The sequence below is a fragment of the Labeo rohita genome, chromosome 20 (assembly GCF_022985175.1).
Source record: "Labeo rohita strain BAU-BD-2019 chromosome 20, IGBB_LRoh.1.0, whole genome shotgun sequence".
Taxonomy (NCBI): domain Eukaryota; kingdom Metazoa; phylum Chordata; class Actinopteri; order Cypriniformes; family Cyprinidae; genus Labeo; species Labeo rohita.
Genome location: NC_066888.1, coordinates 11,372,376 through 11,390,585, shown reverse-complemented (window position 1 = coordinate 11,390,585; position 18,210 = coordinate 11,372,376). Strand labels below are relative to the sequence as shown.

Sequence of the window (18,210 nt, the reverse complement as noted above, 5' to 3'; positions counted from 1 at the left end):
ACATTCCAGAGTGGACTATGTGAGGGTTATGTATTTGGAAGTACAGTGATTTTCTGCAGCTCAGATGTCTCTCATGAGAAGCCCGCAAGTGGAAAACCTGGAGCGGAAGCACTTACATACTCTGTTCCAGTCCGTTTGTCAGACAAGTTTTTTAATGTGTCATTGTGAGTGTTACCTTGACGACGGTGACGAGGCCTTCGTTGGTGACGGGATCAGTAGGGATGGAAAAGCGTCCGGTCGGATCCCCTGATATGATCCGGTACACTGCGTTCCAGGCGGGAGTCCCTGGTTCGTCTTTGTCAGTCACGGTGAGATTCGTCACTATCACATTCACACGGTTCTCCGGGACCTCACCATGGAACTACAGAGACAGACAGAGAGATCGATTTTCAGCAAAGATGGCTTTGGCGAGACGCGTGTTCAAGTGTCTGTGTGTGTGTGTCACTCACAGTCTCTCGGGTGAACTCTGGAGCGTTGTCATTGACATCCAGCAGGCGTATGACAGCAGTGGCGGTGTTGGACAGACCATACGTGGGGTTTCCCTCCATGTCAGTAGCCTGAATGATCAGGGTGTACTGAGGCACCTTCTGCTCGGCAACAAAAACAAAATTGAGATAAGTTAGGTTGAAAACACAAGATGAGGGAACTGAGAAACATGTTTGCATCTTGTTACTTCACTCAATTAGAAACAGACTAGCGGCATGTTTTTTGGTTCCGACCCACCATTGATAACAGTTTTGTTATTGGTAACCAAAATTAAAAATAGTTTTTGGTAATTAAAATAAAGCTGAAATAGAAATAAAACATAAACTACCAGTCGAAAGTTTTTTTTTTAAGTCTGTTCTGCTCACCAAGTCTGCATTTATTTGATCCAAAGTACAGCAAAAACAGTACAAATTTGAAATATTTTTACTATTTAAAATAACTGTTTTCTATTCAAATGTAATTTATTCCTGTGATCAAAGCTGAATTTTTAGCATCATTACTCCAGTCACATGATCCTTCAGAAATCATTCTTATATTCTGATTTGCTGCTCAAAAAACAGTTATTATTGATATTATGTTGAATTATTCAGGTTTCTTTGATTAATAGAAAGTTCCTTGCAATTTCTAGAAATTCTTCCCCCCCTCCAAAAAATAAAATAAAATTAAATAAATAAATAAAAAAATATACTGACTCCAAGCTTTCACGTGGTATATAGTGTATAATGTTACAAAAGCTTTTTACTTCAGATAAATACTGATTTTTGGATATTTATATTCATCAAAGAATCCTGAAAAAATGTACTCAACTGTTTTAAATATTGATGATGATAATAATAATAAAAAAATGTTTCCTGAACAGCAAATCAGCATGTTAGAATGATTTCTGATGGATCATGTGACAATGTAGTTAATGATGTTGAATATTTAGAAAAGAATTTAGATAACATTTTAAAATATATTAAAATAGAAAACGGTTATTTTAAATTACAACATATTTCAAAATTTTACTGTATTTTGGATCAAATAAATGCAGGCTTGATAAGCAGAAGAGACTTATTTAAAAAACATAAAAAAAATTACTGTTCAAAAACTTTTGACTGGTAGTGTATATTAGATGTAAAACTTACACAAAAACAATGTTCAAAATGTTGTTTTGGCAATTAATTGAAATAAAATAAGTTTAAATTGAAGTACTACAATTACTAAAGCTTAAAAACTGAAGCGAAAATACATCAAAGATAAATAGAAATAAAAAATAACAAAATAACGAAAATGACAAACAATATTACTAAACTTAAACTAAAGTGAATAAATAAAAACTGAAAATATAAAAATAATAGATAGTTCATAAACAAAATAAAATGTAAAAATGTAATAAACACTATAATAGTATGAAAAAAATACTAAAATCAATGTGCGTTTATACCAAAGAAAATAACTATAACAATAAGTTCTAATAATCGAGGGTGCACATACGTTTTTTGGCGTGGTTCTTATAAAAGCACCAACAATAGTATAACATTACTGCAGTTTATTTATTACGTTTTATTTTTTAATATACAAAATAATAAAGTGTGATAATACTATTATATTTTAGAATGTATCAAAAAATACATTTGTTTTCAATTATATATTAAAATATATATATATATATATATATATATATATATATATATATTTTTTTTTTTTTTTTTTTTAATGAATTGTCACCATTTTCAAACCTAAAATCAACAAGCTTTTATTTTGGTGGGTTGCCAACAAGTAAGTGTATGTGCTTCTGGGTCTAGTGCTGAAGCGTGTCAGTGAATTAAATGTCAGTTTTGCATTTTGCTCTGAAACTGGCAGCGCATAGCCTAGATTTATGCTTACAGTTTATGGAAGTCTTATACAATATTACAATATTACAGCTGTCAAACGAGCAGTCTGAACTTATTTACACAGCACTTTTTTTACGCATACGCATCTGCGAACCACTTATGTGCACCCTTGCTAATAATCATTCTCCAAAAATAAAGAAGTCCACACTACAACTACAACAATAAAGACAGAGAGAAACAATATTGTTAGAATCACTCCCAATACTAATTTTTAATTAACAATTAAAAACATTGACAGCCAATCAGAATCCACCTGAGCTTGAGCATTTAAAGCAAGTGCGCCTCTAAAAGTAATAAGTCTTCATAATACATACAGCGTTTTAGTTCATTAGTGTGAACACTAATATAGCTATCATTATACTTATTGCTCTTGGTGTTAACACTAGTTGTGTACCCCTGGTTAACAGTATTGTTGTTGTATATTGTTGACATCATACCTCACGATCTAGACCTGCAGCCACAGTGATGATTTTGCCAGTCTTGTTGTTGATAGTGAACATGTTAGAGGAGGGGCTCTCTGGGGTCTGGGAGAGGATCTTGTATCTAAGCATCCCATTGGCTGTATTTGGGTCATCCTTATCCTGGGAGGTCACTGTCATTACAAAAGTACCTAGAAGCAGAGCAAGAAATGTCAGTTTTCACTTCACTGGTGTCATAAACTGTGTATTAAAAACGTGAATGTGGACGTGTGTTACCTGGTTTGGCACCCTCATCCACGGTTCCGTTCCAGATCTGGTGTGTGAACTCGGGCCGGTTGTCATTCATATCGATGACATTGATAATGATGTCGATGGGGTTCTCCATCTGGTTCCCATTGATGTCCACAGCGTGAGCACGTAGCTGTGAATACAAACACACAGTTGTGAAGTCACCATTTAGCCTACATGAAGAACAAAACTCAATCTGAGCAGTTACACAATTTTTGACACACTGTCAGCAGAGAAGAGGCTCTTAACCACCATACTTATTTACAGCGGTTATTCACGTTAAGCAACTGCTGCAGCTAACTCGGTTGCAATTTGTGTGCTAGAGCAGTCTTAGGTCTGCTGCATATATGCATGAGCTAACAGAAAGCAGCCTGATGCTCCACCTTTGGCACCATTAGGAAGCAAATCATTTCATATTCATGTAATCTCTGCATAATTTGAATCTGAATGTGGATTAGGTGGACACTGAGGGAGGTTAACAGCCTCTCGGGTCCAGTAGTGAAGTGAAAGGGTATTGAAACCAGGCAGGAAAAGTTTGCAACTACTTCCAGGGGAGATTGAGGATTGTTCTTACTTAGGAAAAGCCAGATTTAGGGAATGCCCCCCTGCGAGCACAATGAATGAATGTGTATGTGTGTGTGACTTAGTGCTAGGATAAGCTCCTCCGAGTTTAATTTTGTCTGCTCTCCTCTTCATGGTACAGTGGATTAGAGGGATGTCAAAGGTCACATTCTCAGACTGGCTGCCATGGTAACCCTGACACACATAATTTATTGGGAGTTTTAGAGAGTTTCTCTCTATCCTAGATGGAATGCATGGATCTAAAGAACAAAGGTCTGATCTTTAAACAATGTGTGCGCTCAGAACGGGCACTGGAAAGCACTTACGCCATCTTATGCATACATTTGTATTTATAAAAAAACTTTAAAGGAGACATCAGATGCAAAAATCACTTTTACATAGTGTTTGCATAAAAAAATGTATTGGCAAGCATCGTTCACTCTTTTTTTTTAATCCTCTAAAAACCTAAACACTCTCAATTATCAAGCTGTTTTTCTGAGCAGTATGATGTCAAACTGTTACGTATTAGCATATTTCCCTCAGCCAGTGGTATGCTATCTGCCATTTTCTCCGCGCTCGCGCAGCTATAGCTTCAACAATGTCTCGTAAGCAATGCAGGTGTTTAGTTGAATGTAAAAGTGAACATAGGAGTCTTCATTTGCTCCTAACATCAGAGCCACTGAGGGTATAGTGGATTAGTCTTGTTTTTTTGTAACGCAACACCGAATACACACCAAAAATTATCATTTGAAGAGAGATGCACCGGATGTCGTTTCACACAACCATTGAGGAATTTTAACCAAAGTATGTTACAGATATTTCATGAAGACCCTAAAGAATCATACCAACTTGTAGAAAACAGGCATCCAATGTCCTCTTTAAAATCAAAAGAAATTAACCCTTTACTGGGTGATTTGGTGGCCAAATACTGAACTGAACAATACAAAACTATCCATTTCACCTTCATACACAACTTTTATAATAAAATGCCATTTTTATACTTTTATCATCATGCAGGAGATAAAATGACATAATTTTATTTAATGATTTGAAAATGGATTAGAAAGTCAGCTATAAAAATGAAAATTTGGTAATAGATCTTGATTTTTGTTTTTGTAATTTACTGAGAAAAATATATTTTTTATAAGTATAATACATATATCTTATCTTACAATTATAATACAGCCATGCATTGCATTACATATCTGGATTTTAATATGCATATAGAAATCATATGCAGATGAGGTCATGCATAGTAAAATATATGGTAATAGTCATTAGGGAATCTTCCACTAAAACAGAATTATAAAGGAAATCTTACGCAGATATTCATAAGGTTTCATACATTTGAAAAAAAAAACATATATATATATATATATAGATATTTAATGGGAAATAACTAAGAATTTCTAAGTATAATACAGTATATATTTGCATAAATATGATATACCCTGCCGTTCAAAAGTTTGGGATCAGTAATATTTTCAATGCTTTTTCAAAGAAGTCTTTTCTGCTCATTAAGGTTGCGTTTATTTGATTAAAAATACAGAAAAAAAGTAATATTGTGAAATATTACTGCAATTTAAAATAGTGGCATTTAAATCAGAAAAGATTTCCATCTTGAATAAATGCTGTTCTTTTGAACTTTTTATTCATCAAAGAATCCTGAAAAAATTATTGCAAGTTCCAAAGAAATATTAAGCAGCAAAAATGTTTTCAACATTGATAATAAATCAGCATATTAGAATGATTTCTGAAAGATCATGTGACAATAAATGACAGTAATGATGCATCACAGAAATAAATTATATTTTAAAGTATATTAAAATAGAAAACTGTTAGTTTAAATTGCAATAATATTTCATAATATTACCTTTTTAAATCTTACAGATCCCAAACTGTTGAACGTGAATGTATTTTGAATGTATATTTATGGGCACGTTTGACATACCATCTGTATGTATCACCTACTTTCCCAGTTTTAATACTGCTAAATGCATTGCATCACATATCTGGATGCATATGCATATGAAATTATATGATCACGCATAGAAAAATATGTGGTTATTTCAGTATGGAATCTTCCATTAAAAAGATATTTTAAGAGAAAAACCTTACACAGGCATTTAATAAGATTTCATAAATCTGAAAAATGTTGCAAACATAAATATTTTTAGATGAAATCTACACAAAAGTAGATTTTCAGAACATGGAGTCATAAACACACACTTACATGGAAATTTGGGATGTGTTCTCTGTCCAGTGGTTTGGTGACGGACAGGATTCCTGTAATCGGGTCGATGATAAACAGGCCGGTGGGGTTTTGGTCGGCTCCGGGTCCGGTCACGCTATAGCGCAGTGTGTTACTCTTGTCCTTATCTGACTGGATCTGAAACACACACAAGCACACAAGTTTGCAGGATAAACAAAATTGAGTTACTCTGCACTTGAGTAACAACCCGATGAATGAATTACCGTTTATTTTTATCGTACATTTTTTCGAATACACTTTACATGATGAACCAGTGTTGTTTGTCTTTGTGTACACACTCACTTTCACAAGCTCTTCAGGGAATTGTTTTCTGGAGTTCTCAAGCACGTTGACAGGAGGAATGACCCAGTCTCTTTTCACGCGATTCACACTGCCGTCGCCCTTGACAACCACACTGTGCCGCGGAAACAGTATCTCTGGCACCTGGCAAGTAAAAAAAAAACAGTGAAAAGAACAACAGTTACATTCACAAACACCCACACGCTCGATGTACATTAGGTGATGCACACTCACACACACATACACATCCACACTGCGGCACTTTCAACACATCTGCCCCGGCCCCAAATAATTACAGAATTAATTTTACCCTCTGTAATGGGGTCATAAATATCACTGCGGCTCCATCGTTAAATCCCACAGCAGTAACACCCACATAGTGAATGTGAGAGTGTGTGTCGAGTTTGCAGTATTGTTCCATTTTCTTTCTTCCTGAGCCTTGTTATTCAGAGCCAAAGGCAGTCAGAGATGTGCTTGACCAGACATTTGCCCTGCTCTTACTGTTATAGAGAACAAAACCCCTCCGAGTGTCCATTTAAGAGTTCATTTCCAGCTAAAGGCACAATACAAAGACTGAATTCTTTATGCAAGTACAAAATCTCGAAGTGTTTTCGTTATAAGGTGATTCAATATTTCCTCTCAGTTGATATCACCTAAGCATCGCTTTCTCTTGACCCATCTTCTCTCTCTTCCTCTCGGTGGTGATATATTGCTGGTAATGACAGACACTTGAGGGTGGGTGGCAGTTCGGTGTAGACAAAGCGAGGTAGATACTCTCTCTCTACTGTGACTCAGGTGATGAGCTAACTCATTACCCCTGTACCTTCTCACAGTCGCACCATCCCTCCAAACGAACTCACCGACAACATAAACATCAACTGAATTGATGGAAAAACACCTTTCCCCTCTGTTCCTTCTCGTTAACTTTTCATATCTCCCATTTCACTCTCATTTCACATTTCCTGCCTCTCTGCTTCTTGTTATCTCTAGCTGTACAAACCAAGGCTGGGCTTTTGATAATATTCAATTTATATATATGGTATTTAATTTATTTAGTTTATTTAATTACTCTGAGATTACATCTCATTGGCAGTAAACATTCAGAATACGCGATGCAAGTAGCAAAGATCCAAGACGTTCATGTCTTTCTTTCTTCAGTCTAAAACAAGGTTTTTGAACGTTTTTTTCCATATAGTCGACTTCAATGGGGAGTTGAAGGTCCAAATTGTAGTTTCAATACAGCTTCAAAGGGCTCTACACGATCCCAGCCAAGGAAAAAGGGTCTTATCTAGTGAAACAATCTGCCATTTTCTCAAAAAAATAAAAATGTATATACTTTTCAACCACAAATGCTCATCTCGCACTAGCTCTGCGATGCATGTCTACAGCTTGACGCATTACGTAATCAAGTTGGAAAGGTAACTTCGGTTCAAAAAGGTAGAATAGGGTGAAAAACTCATCATCCAACATCGTTTACCTTTTTGTAAAGGGCGTTTGACTGACTTTGCACGTTCCTTTTGTAAACACTGGGTTGGTACTTTAGCCAATATCACATTTGACCTAAGTGATTACATAAGCTGTGGATGCAGAGTTAGTGCAAGATGAGTATTTGTGGTTAAAAAGTATATAAATTTGTATTTTTTAAGAAAAAAATTATCGATCGTTCCTTGGCTGGGATTGTGAAGAGCCCTTTGAAGCTGCACTGAAACTGCAATCTGGACCTTCAACCCATTGATTCCTATTGAAGTCCACTACTTGGAGAAATATCCTGGAATGTTTCCCTCAAAAACCTTAATTTCTTTTCGACTGAAGAAAGAAAAAAAAATGGACATCTTGGATGGCATGTGGGTGAGAAAATTATCAGGAATTTTTGATTCTTTAAAGGAGAAGTTCACTTCCAGAACAAAAAAGTACAGATAATTTACTCACCCCCTTGTTATTCAAGATGTTAATGTCTTTCTGTCTTCAGTCGATAAGAAATTATGTTTCTTGAGGAAATCATTTCAGGATTTTTCTCTGTATAGTGGACTTAAATGGCGGCCCCAAGTTTGAACTTCCAAAATGCTGTTTAAATGCAGCTTCAAATGGCTCTAAACGATCCCAGCTGGGGAAGAAGGGTCTTATCTCGAAACAAACTTATATACTTCATAACCTCAAACGTTCGTCTTGTCTAGCTCTGTGTGAACTCTGTTTTTTTTTCCGGTTCAAGACAGTTAAGGCATGTTGAAAAACTTGTTTTCTTCCCCAACTTCAAAATCATCCTACATTGCTGCAGAAGTACCGACCCAGTGTTTACAATGTGAACATGCAAAGAAGATCAAATTTTGAAAATGACCGATCGTTTCACTAGATAAGACCCTTCTTCCTTGGCTGGGATCATTTAGAGCCCTTTGAAGCTGCATTTTGGATGTTCAAACTTGGGGGCACCACTGAAGTCCATTATATGGCAAGAAATCCAGAAATGTTTTCCTTAAGAAACATAATTTCTTTTACGACTGAAGAAAGAAAGACGTGAACATCTTGGATGATAAAGGTGTGAGTAAATTATCTGTCAATTTTTGTTCTGGAACGGAACTAATCCAGTTGAATACACAAAAAAATGCCATGCAGACTCATACCACATTTGAGTAACGATGAACCGTTAAGTTCTGAATCGATTCATTAATACACAAATTAATCAAACGTACCCATTTTAACATTGCTACTTTAAATCACAGACGCAGTTAAATCTCATAAGACAAGAAAGGAGACCGGTTGCAAAACTAGTCTAATGACACGTTCTTTAGGAAACTTAATGGCCAAATTAAAAGCTCATTAAAAACACAGTGATATTCCCAGTGTTGTTTGGTTTAAATATTGCAGGGAATGCATCGTGACTGGACAGACTTAGTCTAAACCCTTCACCCTCTCCTCATTTGCCTCCTCGACCATCTCAGCCTTTTATCGCGTCCCCTATTCGCTCTCTCTCCCCCGCTGGCTCCTCTCGTCCTCCTTCCCCTTGGCGGCAGTGTGTGGGCATGTGTGTATCAGTAATAAAGAGTAAATTCTCCATGTCTCTGAGCAGAAGGCAGGGCTATGAGACATATGGTTAGTGTTCCCAAGCTGAGGGTCCAGATCTCCGCTGTCTAATGTATCCTCCTGCCTTAATGTCTCTTTAGCATCGTTAAACATTAATTACAGCCCTACTATCAACGTGTTAGTGCTCTGCTAATTTTCTAATATAGTTTTATTAGAGCTTTGGCTTTGTCACAGAGGGCCTACGGATGAAGAGAGACATTTTTGTGAGCTCACATTCGCACAATGGCTGTTTGATGGTGTAATTGCAGCGTGAGGCTAGTTTAGAAACGGCATGCGCCGTTAGCGATCTGACACGGTTATAATTAGTGTGAATTCGCAGTCACGCAGACGGTGTTCTTTGTTAACGCGCGAGAGCGCATGACTTCCTACCTGCTTGGGTTGGGTGAAGTTGACGTGCACCAGCCATTGCTCTTGAGACTTCACGTCCTTGGCCTTAATCTCTAAGCTCCGCCCCTTCCTGTCAGAGAGCTGCAGGGTTCGCGCTGCGAGAACCGTCCCATCGGCCTCTATCCGGAAATCAGCAGGGTCTCCGCTCTCGAAACGCAAGCCAGAACCTCTGCCACAGTCCACGAAATCCACTGCAAAACAGAGAGAGAGAGGGTGGACTGAGTGCAGGCCTGCTTTTGTTTTTAAACTGCAAACATCTTTTTTTTTTTACAAAAAACAAGCACACAGGAAATCACATTCCGCTCCTCCGCAAGGGAATAATGGTTTTACTTGAAAAGTGAGGACAAGGAGAGCGAGAGATGGAAAGTGTGCACTGACAGAAAGAGAGAGAGAGAGATCGAGAAAGAAGCAGAGAAAAGAGAGAGATGGTAGGAAAGGAGAGCAGGTACAACTTCTGAAGCTCTCCTGCATTATTCATGCTGAGACATCCCCTGCAGGCCCCCAGGTGTGCTGAGGAACGGAGGAACAGGAGGACGAGGAGACAAAGAGAGAGAGGGATGAGGGGAGGGAAAAAGAGAGAAAATGGAGAAAAAGCAGAGTTGAGAGGTATCTGCGGCACAGCACTGGAGGGAATCGCATTAGAAGTACAGACATAAACAAATGAATGTGCTTTATTTATTATGCCGCAATTAGAGAACACAGACAGACAATTACACGCCTAGAACTGAGAGAGACGCCGGGACGCTCTCCTATCAGGACGCATTTGTTTGCGAGGAGTCTAGTATAGACTGGGCTCATTTGTCTGACATTTTTCATCTTTCAAGCAGAACGCCAACTCTCATTATCCAGGCCAGGTGGACGGCGCACGTGATTTCTCGCTGAGCGTTAACGTGACATGGTATAGCTTCAGTGGATGTGCGATTACTGACAGGGATTCATTTTACCGCTCATCAGTCCTGTCAGGACATGAACTATTAATAAAAACACCTGTGAGTACACTAAGGTGGGTTTGCTACTTAAAGTTTTGGCCACCTTGATGCAAATATGCATAGACTGATTTGCATATCATTTAGCAAGAATGTTTACAAGGCTAATCATTGAAATATACATGAAATCTGTCATGTGTGGGCAGATACGAGTCAGAGTTAATTAGCTATTCGCCTGTAAAATTTATAAACAAATGGCCATCACATGGCTCACTGCAGTAAATTTTCCAAATTTACTTTAAAATTGGAGATTCCAGTTAAATTAACCAAATAACATTATATTTTCTCAGAATTTCATAAATTCAGTCTGCAGTCCTTGCGTGATGCATGCAAAAACACACACAGAACTTGACCAATGTAGTCCAATTTACAAACAAATAAGTCTTTTGAACTGAATATTTTAGTGAATCAAAAATACACAGAACCAGTGTAGTCTGATGCCCCAAATGAATGACCCATATCTTTTTCAAAAGTCAATTACAGATTGAATCAGTCTGAAATATAACAAATTATATAATTTACAAGAGTAGCACAGAGAGAATTTCTTTCATGTCAGAAAAATGGACAGTGTAACCAAAACACACACAAATAAATGGGCTACAAACTGCAACAACATCTTCTGAATCTTAATCGATTCAGGAAATCTGTATTGATACGCAGTTCTACAAACTATTCAATTAACTTTTCACAAATTCAGTCTGCAGTGCTTGTGTGTTGCATGCAAAAACACACAGAGAACTTGACCAATGTAGTCCAATTTACAAACAAAAGGCTCTTATGAACCGAATCTTTTTAGTGAATCAAAAATTAACAGAGCGACCAGTGTTGTCTGATACCCAAATTAAAGACTCTTATGACCCAGATCTTTTTCAAAAAATCAATTACAGATTGAATCAGTCTGAAATATAACAAATTATATAATTTAAAGGAGTAGCAGAGAGAGAATTTCTCTCATGTCAGAGAAATGGATATTATAACCAAAAAAAATACATCCAAATGAATTGCCATCAAATTGAATCAATATCTTCTGAATATGAATCGAATCAGGAAATCTATAATGATACACTGCTCTACAAACTATACAATTAGCTTTTCACAAATTCAGTCTGCAGTTCTTGCATGTTGCATGCAAAAACACACACAGAACTTGACCAATGTAGTCCAATTTACAAACAAATGACACTTATGAACCAAATCTTTTTAGTTAATCAAAAATACGCAGTGTGACCAGTGTCGTCTGATACCCCCAATTAATGATTCTTACGAACCAGATCTTTTTCAAAAGTCAATTACAGATTTAATTAGTCTGAAATACAACAAATTATATAATTTACAGGAGTCGCAGACAGAGAATTTCTTTAATGTCAGCAAAATGAACATTAGAACCAAAAAAATACATCCATTGCCAATAAACTGAATCAATATCCTCTGAATCTGAATCAAATCAAGAAATCTGCTCTACAAACTATACAATTAACTTTTCACAAATTCAGTTGGCAGTTCTTGGTTGTTGCATGCAAAAACACACACAGAACTTGACCACTCTCATGAAGCGAATCTTTTAGTGAGTCAAAAATACATAGTGCAATTAGTGTAGTCTGATACCCCAAATTAATGACTCTTATGAACTGGATCTTTTTCAAAAAGTCAATTACAAATGACTAAATTAGTCTAAAACACAACAAATTAGCCTATATAAGTATAATTTACATGAGTAGCAGAGAATGAGAATTTCTTTCATATCAGAAAAAATGGACAGCATAACTAAAAAAAAAACGCATCCAAAAAAATTGCCATCAAATGGAATCAAATTTTTCTGAATCTAAATCGAATCAGGAAATCTGTATTGATACACAGATCTACAAACTATACAATTACATTTTCACAAATTTAATTTGCAGTCTTTGCGTCTTGCATGCAAAAACACACACAGGCCTTGACCAATGTAGTCCAATTTTCAAAGAAATGACTCTTATGAATTGAATCCTTTTAGTGAATCAATGCGATTAGTGGAGTATGGTACCCCAAATCTATACAAACAACTGTTTGCTTTACACAAAGCTCGACAATTGTGCCTTGGCCTAGCAGTAACACATTGAGTCCTGATGCTCATACAGGAAGTTGAGCTCATGTCACTCCCTGAACATTTCCTGTCCTTCCTCTACTATCACTGTCGATAAAAACGGTGCAAAAGCCAATTTTCCATCTCCATGGAAATTTCCATCCTTTCTCTGACTGAGAAACACACACCAGCGAGCACAGGCTACACTTCCTCCTCACAGATGAATTTCTCTCTCATAGGTGGCTTTCAACCCATCTGCTTTCAGCGCGTGTGTGCTGCGTTGTTTTCGCAAGTGCGATTCTGTGCTCTCACGCATATGTGCGAGGCAAAACGTTGATTTGCTGTATAGCAATTAGGTAGGTCCGTAGGTAAATTACACCTTTCATTCGTGTTAATCACCATTTATTATGTGAGGACCTCTCAGGGTATTACAGTAGGCTAAAAAAATGGTTCACTATTATTAGACATGGCAACCAATGAGACCTTATTACTGATTATTGGATAAAGACCTGCTGAAGGGGGTAAGCAATTATTACGTTTATCTGATTGTTAATATTGGTAGTCCCGGTGTCCTTGTGCATTACTTGCGTAAAGCGCCTCCTATGTTGTTTAATTTTAGTTCTTCCAAATTAAAAGACTCCTCTTGCCGGCCCCTGGCGCAATGGTACCCATCACGGAGTAATGCGTTTAATGTAACGCGATTGCCCTGATGGCACAAGATGTGCCGCTCGGCAGGTGTGAGGTAGGTGCTTGTGGTGTGTGCGTGTCAGTCTAGCTTGACGAAGTGCACCGAGTACGTTTTATTAGATGGCTGCACCAGTTTCGCCTGCAGCTGCATTTTCTTGTGCAGTTTTCATGAGGACGGGGGGAGGGTGTTGTCGAGCGCTATATGTCTACCACGCTGTCTCCTTCCATTACCGAGCACTGCTCTTCTAACGGATGAAACGGAGAAAGCAGTGTCTTTGAGTCTTTCTTCTCGTCGCTATCTCTTTACGCGTCCCTGCAAACTCGGCTTAATGCGGCGCGTAAAAGCCACATTACTCATCGCGTCTCGCAAGTAAACACAGTTACGGCAAAAACAGTGGAAAGTGATTTAATTATAAGGGTGATTTAATGTGAGGCAGAGTTTGCTTAAAATAATTCATTCATTTACATCTGAGGTAGCTTGCATGGATTTTCTCAACAAATGAGCGCATTTATGTGTCTTCAGTGAAAAGATTTTATTCTACAAACCAGGTTTCTCCGGGTACATTTAATGTGAACCTGACGGTCATTAAGTGTGTGAGTATGACATTTATGGATTTAAGTACTGACGATGTAGAATGCACAACAATAAAAATCCAACCCTTCAGCTACAAAATCATGGGACAAACAAGGTCTTGATTTATCTGTAATGAACTGATACAATCTAAATAAGAGGCAATTAAAAAAAAAAAAAAAAAGATCTATTTTCTGTCAGCTTGACCGCCGAGATGAAAAATAATTTGTCAAAGTGCTAAATGCAAGCTGGAGATTTAGGAGGCTTGATATGCGCATGTGTGAGAAGGTGATCAGACACCACAGACGTGTTTGAAAAGCAAGACGAGAGTCGGTTGCCCTTCACTATGTCTCTTGAAAATCACCGGAATGATTTTTAAGAGGCAGACTGAAGGGGAACTGAGAATTTAAAGCAATTCTGTCATTATTTACTCACCCATCAAGTCATTTCAAACCTGTATGCTGTTATTTCTTTGAAGGAGCACGTAAGTACAAATCTTTGAAGAACTGTTACGCAATTCTTGTCCTACACCACACTGTTTTGTAAGCAGAGGCTGTCAAGCTCCAAAAAGGACAAAAAACACAATAAAAAGTATTATTCATATGACTCGTGTACTGTATCCCAACTCTTCTGAAGAAACACAACAGCTCACTGTTAAAAATGCAAATGCATATTTTCCTCAAGTCTCAAAAGTGCTATTTTCTTGAAACAACATAAAAAACCCTTGTCAGACCAACAAAATTACCCCAAATGTTGTCTACAACACAGTTGTCTGAACAAATAATTTCATACTGTGGAAAAGTTAAAGCTTTGTGAGTTCCCAGCATGCACTGCAGCATGAATGAATTATGTAGTTACTGTTATAGGACTATTGTTTGCTGTTTGCTGACTTAATTTAAACTCCTCGTTGTTGTTTTGTCATTACTGTTAGTTAATTGTTGCACTGTGATGTAAAGAGCTCATCTTTTAACATTTGTTGATTGCAACCGTTCTTGAGGTTTGTGTGTCTAGTTTTGAGGCCTAGAGTATGTTCAACCATTTATATCTGTTTGTTGGATATCTTAGTCTTGTAAGATGTTTTACAAACAAAGACAATGTTGTCTACATATTAGTTATCCATTAAGGATTCTATAACAATTCACTGTTTGTCATTTGTAAATAAACCAAAAATTAACACATAGAAAAATGAATTACTCAGCGAAAGTAATTGTTGGCTTTTCTATTAGCAAAACAAGACGTTGCATGAAGAAACAAATTTATGTTGGCTAAGTAAGACAAAGTAACTTTACTGAGAAAAACTAAAAAACTATTGTTGAGAGAACTCAAAAGTCTTACTGCATCAAGTTTCCTTACATTTTAAGTTTTCTCAACTACTTATTTTTTACAGTGGGCTTTATGTGACGAACAGGCTGAAAAGTCATTATTCAGTCATTTCCCAGAAGCTCTAGCCAACTTTGTGGACATGGACAAAACACAAAACTTTCAGTGAATAATTCAACTTCAGAAAGACTGAACTGCTTTTTTGGGTTTGACAGCCTTTAAACTGCTGTAGTATGACAAAAGCTGTGTAACAAATGTCTATTTTGTGCGCCACCGAAAAAAAGGTGACATAAGACATTAGGTGAATCTCATACTTTTCCAAAATCACAAATGAAGACCTGGCAACGCGCGCACACTGAAGGCGAAGTGCTGAATTGGTGAGCCAGCAGAGGTGTGATGTGCTCTGTAAGCAATCTCTTTTTCCCATTAGCATTTAGCATTCAACACCAACATCACATCTTTACCACTCAAAATGTCCCCGCTATTCCCTCCCAACGGGACTCTTAGTTCGTTTTAATACGAGCCGGCTTCAACTGGTATGAGCTTTTAGTAACAGCAAGACATAAATGAGGAAAGTAATGGAAAAATAGTTTTGTTTAGCCCACCGCCCCCATGAGAGAGCGTAAAATAGCTGTCTTAATGTCGTCGTTTGGGGTTTCATGGTCTCCGAGACATACTGAGCCTTCCTGTGAAAGAATTCAGATGGATGTGGCACTTAGGACCCCACTCCGCACCGAGCAGAGCTGTCTTTTGTACCGCCTGCCTATAATTGCCCTTTTTCCATGACTTTTCTAAGGGTGAGCTTCCTCTAATGGCCACATCGCTCAGACACATCCCTCGGTGGGCATGGCAACTTAGGTTTAACTCGTATGCACTTCTCTTGCCAAAAATACACACACACACAAAGACAGACACATTCACAAACACACCTAAACACAGACTGAGAAAATGCACCAATGGGAACTAAATCAATTCGAAAACCAAAGTGCGCATTAAACTGTTAGAGCTTTTCAGCTCATAAAGGGATTCATTATCTCTTTTGGAAAGCTGCACAATATGTAGCTCCTATAATGAGCCAATGGCTATTGATTAGTTGCCAAAATGTTATAATGGTGAGTAACAGCTGCTTTTATGTGTTCCTCTGTTAATGTGAATCATCTAAGCCTTTGATGCAAAAGTACAACTAACAACATATCGTATCTACTCGCCTCATGCTGTTTCCCCTCAAAAAACAAAGCAAAGAGTAAAACATAGAAAGAGAATATGACATTCCCTCTTAAAATATCCTCTCGTCTCTTTCCTCATTTGTTCAGATTTATATTTCAGATCAAAAGAACACGGTGAATCTCACGGCTGATTAAGCTCGATCTCAACCTGTTAAATGACTTGATCACATGCAAATGCATGCGCGCTCAAATAAATACATGTGAACGGCGACATTACACTCATTTTCTGCCTCGTACCTTTTTCCTCATACTAATGTAATGTCAGTGTAACAGAATGCTTTACTTAATTCATCCACAGGACTGAGTGATCTGTATATAGCTCAACAGGAGGTGTTCATCATTTTTATTTGTAACAACATTGTTGTCATTAAAATATTAGTTTAAAATAAAAACAGCAGTGAATAAAATAATTAAAAAAAAATAGAAGTTATACTGTACCATGAAATGTTAAATTTTATTTAAAATAAAACAAATATCTATACTATATCAATTTAATGTAACTTCATTAATTGTAGGGCTGTAACTACAATTATACGATTATACTAATGATTAATCAAGTAATCGGATAATTATATATATATGGTGGTAATACAAATATACCTACACTGTAAAAAACAATTTGTTGAGTCAACTTAAAATAATTTATAACCTGGCTGCCTTAAAATTTTAAGTTCAGTCAACTCAATAAAAAAGTTTATTCAACTTGAAATGTTAAATTATACTAAGTGACAACTTAGATATTTGAGTTGAATCAGCTTAAAATTTTAAGGCAGCTTACCCATCTGTTAAGTTTCGCAAACAAATATCTAAGTTGTTACTTAGTACAACTTAACATTTCAAGTTGAATAAACTTATTTTAGCTGACTGAACTTAAAATTTTAAGGCAGCAGGGTAACAAATTATTTTAAGCTGACTCAACAAATTGTGTTTTTTTATTTTTTACAGTGTAGGTGAACAATAGACTTTTAAATGACTTAAATACAATAGAAATAACAATTAGTTTAAATAAAGTAATCGGAAGCAAGTAATCATATGGATTTATTGAACAAAACTGTTAAAATACATGATGTATTAATGTACATTTTACATTATAACAAATGACTGCAGAGTGTGCCAACAGCCTGATAATTGTTTTTACAATTTACTGTGCGATCTAATACTTGCTAAATATTGACTAAACAACATTTAATTCAAATGTCCACTTTATCTTTAATATTTGGCCATTTCTTTATGACAGAAATGCTATAGCCACTGCAATCTCTTGAATTTGTGGACATCAAAACGTGTAAATGTGAGGGTTTAAGCTTTTATTTTGAAATAGTGATCAACTGTTAGCATGTTTAGAAAAACACTGATGTATTCTCTTGTGTTTGCTTAGGTTTATAAATGATTTACCTTACAAATCTGATGAAAAGGCACATGTTGCGTTCCCAGATGAACTTTATAATAAACCCAAACTCACAGCAATATGCAGAGATGAAGTTTGAGATGGTCCACACGAGTAAATGCTAACAGTTTGTGTGAAGCAGCATTTACTGTGAACAGAGCTTAAAACACATATATTAAACCTGCATTGCATATATTTATTTAACTGAATGTTAGTGTTTGTGAAGTCGCAATAGCATTATGAGTCAAACATGGTTTAAAAATCCATTTCATGGATTCCTGTTCATGGAATGCGCCACTTCTGGTATTTTGCCGGTTACTCGAC

At 36.7% G+C, this 18,210-nt stretch overlaps 1 protein-coding gene across 1 annotated transcript in view; it reads right to left on the bottom strand.

Moving 5' to 3' along the window:
* The window catches only part of cdh2 (cadherin 2, type 1, N-cadherin (neuronal)), a 57,962-nt gene that overhangs the window by 15,158 nt on the left and 24,594 nt on the right, over positions 1-18,210 (bottom strand). Inside the window, exons 3-9 of the mRNA XM_051138210.1 lie at positions 9,630-9,838; positions 6,186-6,326; positions 5,865-6,020; positions 3,059-3,203; positions 2,801-2,973; positions 450-587; positions 176-361 (exon numbers count right to left, since the gene is read on the bottom strand). Of these exons, the coding sequence (XP_050994167.1) occupies positions 176-361; positions 450-587; positions 2,801-2,973; positions 3,059-3,203; positions 5,865-6,020; positions 6,186-6,326; positions 9,630-9,838 (1,148 nt within the window). The remainder of the gene's footprint in view (positions 1-175; positions 362-449; positions 588-2,800; positions 2,974-3,058; positions 3,204-5,864; positions 6,021-6,185; positions 6,327-9,629; positions 9,839-18,210) is intronic.